The sequence below is a fragment of the Anomaloglossus baeobatrachus genome, chromosome 3, assembly GCF_048569485.1.
Source record: "Anomaloglossus baeobatrachus isolate aAnoBae1 chromosome 3, aAnoBae1.hap1, whole genome shotgun sequence".
NCBI lineage: Eukaryota > Metazoa > Chordata > Amphibia > Anura > Aromobatidae > Anomaloglossus > Anomaloglossus baeobatrachus.
Window position 1 is genome coordinate 177,946,480 of NC_134355.1, and position 12,335 is coordinate 177,958,814.

At 42.3% G+C, this 12,335-nt stretch overlaps 1 protein-coding gene across 2 annotated transcripts in view; it reads right to left on the reverse strand.

The window, feature by feature from the left end:
• Positions 1–330: 330 nt before the first annotated feature.
• The window catches only part of SPAST (spastin), a 109,865-nt gene continuing 97,860 nt past the window's right edge, over positions 331–12,335 (reverse strand). For both annotated transcript variants that reach the window (XM_075339596.1, XM_075339595.1), the window contains 4 exons: positions 6,780–6,859; positions 6,577–6,647; positions 5,767–5,807; positions 331–3,943 (listed from right to left, as the gene is read on the reverse strand). In XM_075339596.1, coding sequence (XP_075195711.1) covers positions 3,821–3,943; positions 5,767–5,807; positions 6,577–6,647; positions 6,780–6,859 — 315 coding nt within the window. In that variant the 3' untranslated portion in view covers positions 331–3,820. The remainder of the gene's footprint in view (positions 3,944–5,766; positions 5,808–6,576; positions 6,648–6,779; positions 6,860–12,335) is intronic.

A 12,335-nucleotide genomic window follows, 5' to 3' on the forward strand; every position in this document is an offset into this window, starting at 1 on the left:
GAGGGGGGGCATGGGTTTCATATCATAGCATTTCTGTATGCAAGGTGTCGATTCGTATTGCATTGATGCCCTACAATTTTTTTAATTCAATTTTTCTCTATCTTGTTCTGTTTTCGAAATAACAATGCTAACTCCATTGTTTTCCACCAGGTGGCGCTATAGGTGGTTTCATAGAGTAGCACATGGCTACTTTACTATACCTAGACACCACTTCTATGCCTATAGCTGCCGCTGTTCTCAAGTTAATGGCGGTGGACAGGATATGGGTGGACACACTGTATATGGTGTTCTGCTACCCTACAAGGTTTACATCCTACCACTTCCTATGCCATTTATCAGCTGATCAGTGGGGGTGCGGGGTGTCTGATACATAACAACCAGATATTTATGACCTAGCCAAACGATATCAATCTCTCAGTAGTTTACAATCCCTTTAATACAAACAGAAATTCTCAGTGACAGCTTAGTTAATGAAACATTCTTTATTGCCAAATATTAAGAATTTGTTTTTATACTACACTTCTGTCTCCCAAAAGTTGCTTTTCTCATTAGGTATACAAACATGCAACATTTTGTTGAAAAAGATGTTTGTCCTGATAATAAAAAATAGTCACTAAATGGCAAAAAAAAAAAGGATGGAAAAATACACGACTTGAGGCTTTTTGGGGGACTAGTGGGGCAAGTCATTGATACATGTAAAAGTTAGTTTAGGAAGTCTTCAATTATGTTTATTTGGGGAGGGGGTCACTTAATGTTTTGCACTCCTTTTAGGAGTCATTTTATCTATAGTGATGAGCAAATACTAAAATTTATGTTATTCTTACTGAATACCTAATACTATGCCAGTATTCGTCACAAGTAACGAACCTAATGGGAATCAATGAAGAACCTGAGCATTTTTCTGAAACATCTTCAAGAAAAGCATTCCTGTTCCTCATGGTCTGGCATCAAGTTCATTATTCATGACGAATACTGTAATAGTACTAAAACAAAAAGGGATATCCAGCAAGCTTGTCTCGATCTTCATAAAAAACAAAATCTTTATCCGTGTCCTTAGTCTCAAACATGGAGTCTGAAACGCATCCTGGCTATATTTAAAGGATTTCAACATGGATTAACCTTACAGATTGATTTTTAACATGAATGAACATTGAATAAAGATTTAGTTTTTATGAAGATAGAGACAAGCTTGCTGGATATCCTTTCCTCTTGTCCATGTGAGTGTTTTGGTAAACATAGCTTGTCTGTGCACATTCTGATCTGGGATGACCCCCTCAGGATTGGAGGAGCTTGAACAATTTTACTTTTTGGAAAAGTACTAGGTATTCGGTACAATAATCCGAACATTTGGTCTATTCGCTCATTACTAATTATCAATACTGCACATTTCTTGACAAGGCAGATGCTTAAAAATCGAGAACACACTAATGTGAAGGTTGGAGCACGGTCACTTGTTTTTGGGAGGGATGTCACAAACATTTAAAATGAGTCAGACAAAGGACTCATGCTGCCCGAACTACAGGTAGCATGTGGGAATAGACCTTTCAGTGGCAGAAAAAAAAAAAAAATAATATGTCTGGACATGAGCTTCCGTGACTCATCACCCAAGCGGCATGGTACCCAACTGGCTTTTAAAAGTGGTTGTCCACACTACTTGCACAACTCCTTCTCATTCCCCTTGTTCACTCCTGTAAAAATAAATAAGTCTATACTCACCTCCGGTGCATCCAAGGTTCCAGCAATGTCTGAAGCCGCATTCCTGGGGCCCAAGTGACATTGTTATGACACGCAAACACTGCATCCTAATCAGGACCAGCTTCCTGCTCTCCACATTCAGACGTTTGAACAGAAAGTCAGCGCAGCGCTCACATCCTGCTCAAATGTGTGAAGACATGGAGACAGACGCCAAGCGCTGATTGTAATGACACTCGAGCCCTCTGACCTGTCACGTGGGCCCCAGCAGTGCGGCTTCAGACAATTGCTGGAACCGCGGCCACACCGGTGGGGAGTATAGGTTTATTTATTTTTAAGGGGGCAAACAAGGTGAATAAGAATGGGTTGCCAAAGTAGTGGACAACCCCTTTAAAACGTATGTTGCCTGTGCAAACTCCCTTTAAATGTAGTGATCTGGTATTTTTGATTTTTCATTACTTTTTACATGTCGAGTTGCAGTTCCAAGAACCTTTTTCTAACAAAACAAAACAAAAAAAAAACAACTTTATAACAGCTTCGATACGCAACAAAAAAAATAAATAGTGCACGGGAAAAGCTGAAGTCCATGTCAGCCATTTGGAAAATTAATAAGCAGGTCGGTAAGCACCTACTGCAGTTTTTTTCCAACAACTTTTCCCCCAAATACTATTACTAATGGGTATTAGGTGTCAAAAGAGTCTTATGATAAAAGTATGTCTGCGGTCCATACAAACTAATAGGAGTCACTATTTAGTTCAGTAGACATGTAGGTCCTTTAGCAGAAAATCTTAGATTTCTCTTGTGTAAGGTTTGCATAACTTTTCAGTCTAGTGGAATACAGAAAACACAAAATTGCCCATCTGTTTTATTGTGAATCCTCTTGACATCCAACCTCCTGGGCAGATCATTGACCACTACAATAGACAAGCATTAGTTTTACCATAGTTTACATATATTAATTTAACAGACAAGAACCATTGCTCACGGCAAAAAGAAAGAAAAACAAAAAAACAAATAAAATAATCTATATGGATTCCAATGGCGGGAAGGGGAGGGGGTTCTACTGTGTTTGTCCTTCTTGAACTTGGCTAGACTTCAATACGGATATGAAAGAAAAATATTTCTAAGTACTTCTGCAATTCAATATGCATAATCTGAAAAGATCGAATGATTTGCATCAGCCATTATAAAAGGCAGCTGCTTTCTAACACACATTAAGACTGAGACATTAAATAGAATATCGCAAATGGGGAATAAAACAAAAAAAAAGTCGTATTGACGTCCTTCTGCTGTTTGAAACTTAAAGTTGCAGAACGTTCTGCAGGGCAGATACAAGATGTAATGGTAATAATTCAGAAATCAGAGAAAATAAAGGTCAAAAGCGATGTTTGTGGAATTGATCTACTGCCATGCTTCAAATATTGTTGGAGACATTCTTAAAATCAGTTTTGGAGATGACAGAATAACTGGACAACACTTTACCAAATGCTTTTCTTTAAATACTCACATTACAAGAGAGGACTACACTGCCTAGTGATGTTAAAGCAAGCCAGCTGCTTCAGGTATTTTTCTCATGTGCTTTTAATCATCTTGGTATGTTGTGCCACCAAAAGTGTTCCTTTGGCACAAGACAGAACTCAGTGCTACTGTTGTAAAGCTAACCTCGACCCACAGTCTTTTTTGCCCCAACACAATCTAATGTACATTTACAAAAAAAAGTCACAGTTAGTAAACAACCAGGAGTGTACAAGGAGTCAAAATATTAAAAAGAAGGGCAGGCACAGAAGAGTATAAACTCAAGGCACAGGTCTTCCTTTATGTAACTCTTCTGCGCACATTTCACTGGAAGGTTGCCACTACCCAACTTCAATATCACTTCTGAGCACATGGAGATTTCTTCTTCTTTCAGCTCCACATGGCCAATGAGAAATACCATAGAGTTAACTGCAATCTACAGGTAAAAATGTTTGTTAAGATTTCCATTTATAAAGAGATCATTCTGATCGTTAGACTTCTAGAGATTTAATGCACGCCTTTCAGGGTTTAACTTTTTTAATTTTTCGTTTTAAGTCTCCTTGTCATAGACCTCCAGTGTGAAGCTTGACAAAATTCACAGTAGTTCTGCCTTTCATACGGTGGTGTCCCCAAATTCTCTGTTCCATCGGACGTAAGACTCCAGTGTAGCAGTACTCACACTGCACTTTATCTTCTTTAAAGAATTCTGGAAATCAGAAAATTTGATGTTCCGCATCTGGAAAATGCAAAAAGAAACACTTAGTACAGTGCATGGTGGGACATGACAGGTAATTAATGGTAAAACAGTCTGGACTTAGTTATTCCTGATAAAACAAAAGTTCTATTGGCTGTATACTGCTCGGATTCAATGTGTAATAGGTGTCCTCTAGAAGACAATCAGAATCTACTGAAACGCATCATGTGCAAAATAAGGCTATGTGCGCACGTTGCGTAAATACATGCAGTTACGCTGCGCTTTGTAGCGCAGCGTAACTGCATGCGTCCTGCGTCCCCTGCACAGTCTATGGAGATTGTGCAGGGGCCGTGCGCACGTGGCGTCGTAGAGCGCAGCGCTTCGGCTGCTGCCCGAAGCGCTGCGTTCTAAGAAGTGACATGTCACTTCTTCCGTGCGCTTTGCCGGCAGCTCCTGCTCTGTCTATGGCAGGAGCTGCAGGCAGAGCGCATGGAATCGGCTTTTTTTTCTCTATGGACATTTTCTGCAGCGATTTGAAGCGGACGTGTGCTCTTCAGATCGCTACAGAAATTTCTGCAGGGCTAGTACGCAACGTGCGCACATAGCCTAAGTTTAATCACTTTCACAAAGATCAATCAGATAGATACACAAAAGCAAAATTGGACACCCACAGGTGGTTTTATGACATCCCAATCTAAATCAACAGTCGCTAAAAACATGAAATTGGCCCTCCTTTGTAGCTATAGCAGCTTCTACTCTTCTGGAAAGACTTTCTACAAGACGTTAGATTTAGTCTGTGGGAATTCTTGCCCATTTGTAAGGTCAGAAACTGAAGGTCATCCTCAAACTTCAATTTAGTACACCTTGATGGGCTTAAGGTCAGGGCTCTGTAAGGGCCAGTCAAGTTCTTCTACACCAAAGTCCCTTTATGGACCTCGCTTTATGTACTGGGACAGTTACCCTAGACCAGGAATGGGCCTTCCCCTAATTGTTCCTACAAAGACGGAAGCAAAATTCTCCAAAGTGTCTTGGTATGCTGAAGGATTAAGATTTTCCTTCCCTGGCACTAAGGGGCCGAGGAGGACAACTGAAGATCTCATAGCAATAAGTCATCCTCCATCAAACTTAAAGTTGGCACAATACAGGCAGCGGACAATCTTTTGGCATCTGCCAAACCCAGGCTCGTCCATCAGACTGCCAGATGGTGAAGCATGATCTGTCACTCTTTTGAGCACATTATTTTATTGCTCGAGAGTCATGTGGAGGTGTGATGTGCAACCAACTCCAGTGGGTATGCCACTGCATCCCATGCTTCACATTGTGCTTAGTGATTTAAGGCTTTCATGCAGCTGCACAGCTAAAGAAAACTATGCTATAAAGCTCCTGGTGCCCAATTTTTGTGCTGATGTTATTGCTAGAGGAGGTTTGGAGCTCAGCAGATATTGAGCATTTGTGACTTGGACACACTTTACGTCTCTTTATGCAGTCTGACATGTTATAGCAGAGTACCTATGGTACTTTATCAAATGACTGGTATTGAAAAGTGGAAACGTCTGATTGCATAATTATTAGAAGGCACTGTGTGGAAAGGGGGGGGGTGGGGAAGACAGAAGTTTTACACATTGATTAATTACAACAGTGGCATCCTATTACAGTACCTTGCCCAAATTCACTAATCTCTGTAGGACAAGCCATTCTGTTTGTAAAGACAGACGGCATGGTTAGATGCTGGATTTTATAAAACTGACAATATTGCTGAATGAAGATCCTGAATTCAATGCCTAAGAAGTGGGTACCAATACTTTAGTCCATATATTATAGATGGAAAGATGATATAAAAACTCTAATACACAGAGTTGCCTTACCTCACTTGCTGACATATTTTTCACTTGCTCAGGTTTTAGCTCTATCAAAAAAAAAAATATAAAATAAATAAGATAGCCCACAGCCATTACAGAAATCCAATGTACATGAAAGTTATCCCTCTCTACAATAAGAAATGTCCTTTTAAATTCCCATGTACCAGTGGCTTAGGGCCGTTTCACACACATCTGGCACTCTCCAGTACAGTGTATACAATACAGTGGCAGCGCAACAAGCTCCGGTCACATGCAGCCATGTGACCGGAGCACGTAACCCGAGCATGTGACCCGGACGTTGCAGCACTGCCATTGTACTGTATCACACTGTACTAGAGTGCGTCGCATACAGCAAACCGGCGAAAAGCCGGATGTGTGAAATGGCCCTTAAGAGCAAATCATGGAAGGACTAAATTCTTCATCTATAGCTGCAGTGTCCCCATATTCAGGTAACAAACATAGAAATAGTAAAGGTGGTAGCTACACCAAATCCTAACATTAAGGAAAGTTAACATCAGGTTTCTGCCCAGCTTCGAACTGGGGACCTTTCGCATATTAGGCGAACGTGATAACCACTACACTATATAGACTGCAATGTTAAACTATAAATTCTAAGTAGAGAAAACAAAGAGTTGTAATTTCTAGTCCTCTAAACCAAGAGTTGCCATTTTATATCAACATTCCACAGTCCAGCAGTGTGTCTGCTGGCAAGTGGGTACAAGCCAAGATAGAAATGCTTCATCCATGTATGAAGTAATACAATATTTGTTGGTCCTAATACAAAATACATATACAAAAACGGAACATAACAATTACCTCTTATTGGTCCGAGAGCTGCATCCTTCGCTAGTGCAGTTATATCACTCCCAGAATATCCTTCAGCCAGCCTATTAGAATAATAAACTTTTTTAACTTGACATTACAAAGTCTCTCTACAAGATCACAAATTACAACTTTGAACTGCTAGAAGTTACATCGTAAGAGGCATAGAGGACCAGGAATTTTGGAACAGTACCTACCTCGCCAACTGCGTCAGTTCCTTCTGTGTCAGTGGGTTACCTTGCTTACTTAAAAGATTTTGTAAAAGCAGAAGTCTAGTCTGTGGGGGGGAAAAATAAAATAAATAAATGTATGGAAATACATTTCTAAACGGTGCTATTGACATGAATTTCTCACCTGATGTCAGCAACCACCCATCCAATCTACACCGATAAAGGAATCAAGCTATTGACGCCCTAATTTAAGTTATATGTAATTATGAAAAATGCAAATAAAATCCATTGCTTAGTCATGACACCAGCTGAAATCTATCAGAAATTAAAAAGAAATCCTGCCACTTAGTGAAAAATAATATCAGCTGGTTCCACTGATGGCCTATAAATAGGTGTCTCATTACCAAGGTGCCACACAAGAAACATCTCACAATGGGAAAAACTAGTGAGCTGTCTCAAGACTGTCACAATCCTATTGTTGCAAAACATACTGATGGCATTGGTTACAGAAGAATTTCTAAACTACTGAATGTTTCGGTGAGCACATTTGGGGCTATAATCCAGAAGTGGGAAGATCATTTCACCATAAATCAGCTAAGACCTGGTCTCAGCAAGACTTCAGGTAGAGCCAAGGACCACCTGTAGAGAGCTACAGAAGACGCTGGAATCAGCAGGTAAAAAACTGCTTTAAAGAAAATCATAAATACTGCACTCCACCTCAATTGCCTGTATGCACACTCACTACGCAAGACTCCATTGCTTGCCAAGAAGGGAATTTTGTTTACTTACCGTAAATTCCTTTTCTTCTAGCTCCAATTGGGAGACCCAGACAGTGGGTGTATAGCTACTGCCCTCTGGAGGCCGCACAAAGAACTACACTTAAAAGTGTAAGGCCCCTCCCCTTCTGGCTATACACCCTCCCGTAGGAGTACAGATTCCTCAGTTTTAGTACCAAAGCAAGAAGGAGGAAAGCCAATAACAGTTTCAAAAACAAATTCAATCCGATAACACGATCGGAGAACTTAAGAAACAACATGTGCACCCGAAAAACGAAACCCTAAGAACAAATAGGGCGGGTGCTGGGTCTCCCAATTGGAGCTAGAAGAAAAGGAATTTACGGTAAGTAAACAAAATTTCCTTCTTCTTTTTCGCTCCTAATTGGGAGACCCAGACAGTGGGACGTCCAAAAGCAGTCCCTGGGTGGGTAAAAAGATACCACATGAACGGGCTGTCAGACAGCCTCTTCCTACAGGTGGGCCACCGCCGCCTGAAGGACCTGTCTACCTAGGCTGGCATCTGCCGAAGCGTAGGTATGCACTTGATAGTGTTTGGTAAACGTGTGCAGACTCGACCAGGTAGCCGCTTGGCACACTTGCTGAGCCGTAGCCTGATGCCGCAATGCCCAGGACACACCCACGGCTCTGGTAGAATGGGCCTTCAGTCCAGATGGAATCGGAAGCCCAGCAGAACGGTATGTGTGAAGAATTGGTTCCTTGATCCACCGCGCCAGGGTGGATTTGGAAGCTTGCGATCCCTTATGCTGACCAGCGACTAGGACAAAGAGCGCATCAGAACGGCGTAGAGCCGCCGTGCGAGAAATGTAAATCCTGAGTGCTCTCACCAGGTCCAACAGATGTAAACCCTTTTCAAATTGGTGAACTGGATGCGGACACAAAGATGGTAAAGTGATATCCTGATTGAGATGAAAGGAAGAAACCACCTTGGGAGAAAACTCTGGAATTGGACGCAGTACTACCTTGTCTTGGTGAAACACCAGGAAGGGAGATTTGCAAGATAACGCCGCTAGCTCGGACACTCTTCGAAGAGACGTGACCGCCACAAGAAAAACTACCTTTTGTGAAAGCCGAGAAAGGGGAACCTCTTTCAAAGGCTCGAAAGGCGGCTTCTGGAGAGCAATGAGAACCTTGTTCAGATCCCAGGGTTCCAATGGCCGTCTGTAAGGAGGAACGATATGACAAACTCCTTGGAGAAACGTGCGTACTTTAGAAAGCTGTGCCAAGCGCTTCTGAAAGAATACGGATAGCGCGGAGACTTGACCCTTAAGAGAGCTAAGCGACAAACCTTTTTCCAACCCAGACTGCAGGAAGGAAAGAAAAATTGGCAATGCAAATGGCCAGGGAGAAAACCCTTGAGCCAAGCACCACGCTAAGAATATCTTCCACGTTCTGTGATAGATCTTAGCTGAGGATGGTTTTCTAGCCTGTCTCATTGTGGCAACAACTTCATGAGATAAACCTGAGGCCGCTAGGATCCAGGACTCAATGGCCACACAGTCAGGTTCAGGGCCGCAGAATTCAGATGGAAAAACGGCCCTTGAGACAGCAAATCTGGACGGTCTGGTAGTGTCCACGGTTGCCTACCGTGAGATGCCACAGATCCGGGTACCACGACCTTCTTGGCCAATCTGGAGCGACGAGTATGGCTCGATGGCAGTCGGACCTGATTTTCCGGAGAACTCTGGGTAACAATGCTAGAGGTGGGAACACATAGGGGAGTCGGAATTGCGACCAATCCTGAACCAAGGCGTCTGCCGCCAGTGCTCGGTGATCGTGAGACCGTGCCATGAAAACTGGGACCTTGTTGTTGTGCCGTGACGCCATCAGATCGACGTCCGGCGTCCCCCAGCGGCAACAGATCTGCTGAAACACGTCCGGGTGAAGGGACCATTCTCCTGCGTCCATGCCCTGGCGACTGAGAAAGTCTGCTTCCCAGTTTTCCTAGACGTGGCCAGCGTCCCGCCCCTCTCCTGACTGGCAGGTCCGGGGGCGGGAACGAACGGAAGCAGGCCGCAAAAGCCGGGGACTCGAGTTATCAGCGCGGCCGCCGTAAAAGCGCGGGCCGCGCTGAAGTCCCCGGCGCACCACAAGTGCCAGCCGCGCCGCAGTCCCAGCGGCCGGCGCGACCGATTCCTAGAAGTGTGCCTGCTTCAGCGAAGCTGAATGAGGCCATGGCACAAGCGCCGTAGCGCTGATGTCCCCCGGCGCACTACAACACCCAGCATGCTGCGGTGTGAGCGCCAAATGCACGGGGACACAGAGTACCTTGAGGAAGCAGGGCCATGTCCCTGATGTACTCCGCTCCATCCAGCATCTTCTCCAGGGGCTGTAGATGGAGCACGGTCTCAGTGCCTGGAGACCAGTAAATCCCACTTCACCCAGAGCCCTGTAAAAAGGGATGGGGAAGGAATCAGCATGTGGGCTCCTGCCGCCGTACCCGCAATGGGTACCTCAACCTTACAAACACCTCCGACATACAGTGGGGTGAGAAGGGAGCATGCTGGGAGCCCTGTATGGGCCCTCTTTTCTTCCATCCGACATAGTCAGCAGCTGCTGCTGACTAAAAACAATGGAGCTATGCGTGCGTGTCTGACCTCCTTGCGCACAAAGCTAAAACTGAGGAATCTGTACTCCTACGGGAGGGTGTATAGCCAGAAGGGGAGGGGCCTTACACTTTTAAGTGTAGTTCTTTGTGCGGCCTCCAGAGGGCAGTAGCTATACACCCACTGTCTGGGTCTCCCAATTAGGAGCGAAAAAGAAAAGGCATGTTCAAGCTTGTTTAAAGTTTATTCTCTCAGTATATATTACAGGTTTGTCTAAATGTTGTTGAGCATAGTCTGGTCAAAAGAGACCAAAATTCTACACTTTGGATACCATAATGCACACCAGATTTGGAGGCCAAAAGGCACTGCATATCACTCCAAAAACGTATCAATAGTGAAGTTTGTGGTGGGAACACCATGGTGTGGGGCTGTTTTTCAGCATACTGCTCTGGCAAACTTCATATAATTAAAAGGAAGGATAAATGGACAAGTATACCGAGACATTCTTGATAAAAGTCTGCAACCATCTACCAAGATAATAAAGATGAAACAAGACTACACATTACAGCAAGAGAATGATCCCAAACACACAGCCATGGAAACTATCAACTGGTTTCAGAGAAAGAAAATAACACTGCTACAATGGTCCAACCAATCACATGATTAGAATCCAATAGAAAATTTTTGGAAGGAATCAAAGCTCAGTGTTCATAGAAGGAGCCCACGGAACCACCAGGATTTGAAGAGTGTTTGTGTGAAAGAGTGAGCCAAAAATCACACCTGAGCAATGCATTTGACCATTTTCTCCATACAGGAGGCATCTTGAAGTGGTCATCATCAACAAAGGCTTTTGTACAAAGTATTAATTAAACTTTAGTAAAAGTATTCAATACTTTCTCCGTGTGTCATTTTACATTATTATACATCACTTGATTTATGGATATATATGGTTGACTTCTTTGCTTGTGTGGATTGCAGGGCTGTGGAGTCGGTAAGCCAAACCTTCGACTCCGACTCCGACTCCTCAAATTCTCTTGCACCGACTCCGACTCCGGCTCCGACTCCGGCTCCGACTCCTACATATATTGCTTAGTTAGGTGAAAAATTTATTGTAGTACATGAATATGTGTATGTGAACATCAGACATTTAATAATTTTTATGATACGATAAATCAAGATATTTGGATAGAACATAAAATATATTTATTGGAATACAACTTTAGAACACAAAAAACTGTAATAAATTGTAAATATGTAATACACTATGTAATATACAGTAGATTACATATATATCTTGTGTGTGTATATACACTGTGTGTATGTATATATATATATATATATATATATATATATATATATATATATATATATATATATATATATATATATATATATATATATATATATATATATTACATATTTACAATTTATTAGTTTTTTGTGTTCTAAAGTTGTATTCCAATAAATATTTTATGTTCTATCCAAATATCTTGATTATTGTATCATAAAAACAATTAAATGTCTGATGTTCACATTGTACTACAATAAATTTTTCACTTAAATATAAGCATTATACTAAATGTTATTATTTAGTAAAATATTCAGCACATTCTGCATTGCACTACTGTCCCCAATTTATTATATATTTTAAGAGTCGGAGTCGGTGCATTTTATACCGACTCCGACTCCACCAAAATGAGCTCCGACTCCGACTCCACGACTCCGACTCCGACTCCACAGCCCTGGTGGATTGGATGGGTTTTTACAGACATCTGGTGAGAAATTCATGTCAAAAGAATCTTTACAACTATTTTTACCTGGAAAATTTGTGACGTGTTCAATACTTATTAAACCGGCTAAATATATACACGCACGCACACACACACACGCACGCGCACACGCGTGCACGCACACACACACACACACACAAATCAATCAACAGACAATTTTAGGGTGCAAATCCAATTGTGAACTCAGTCAGGTTGAGAATAAAAAAAAAAAGCTGGAGTTATATTTGTCGGTAGCATAATTTCACAGTACATATAACAGATGTTTATTAAGTCAACACTGCAGGGTTTTGATTTTTTTTTTATTCCAGTGTTGGAGTGGTGCTCCTAACAATAAATCCCCGCACCTAGTCTTATGCTGTACTCCACACCCGCCGTCTTCAGCTCTTCCAGACGCCGGTCCAGTCCCACAGTACCAGCTTGTGACTGCAACTTCTGAGTAACTGAAGGTCAGTG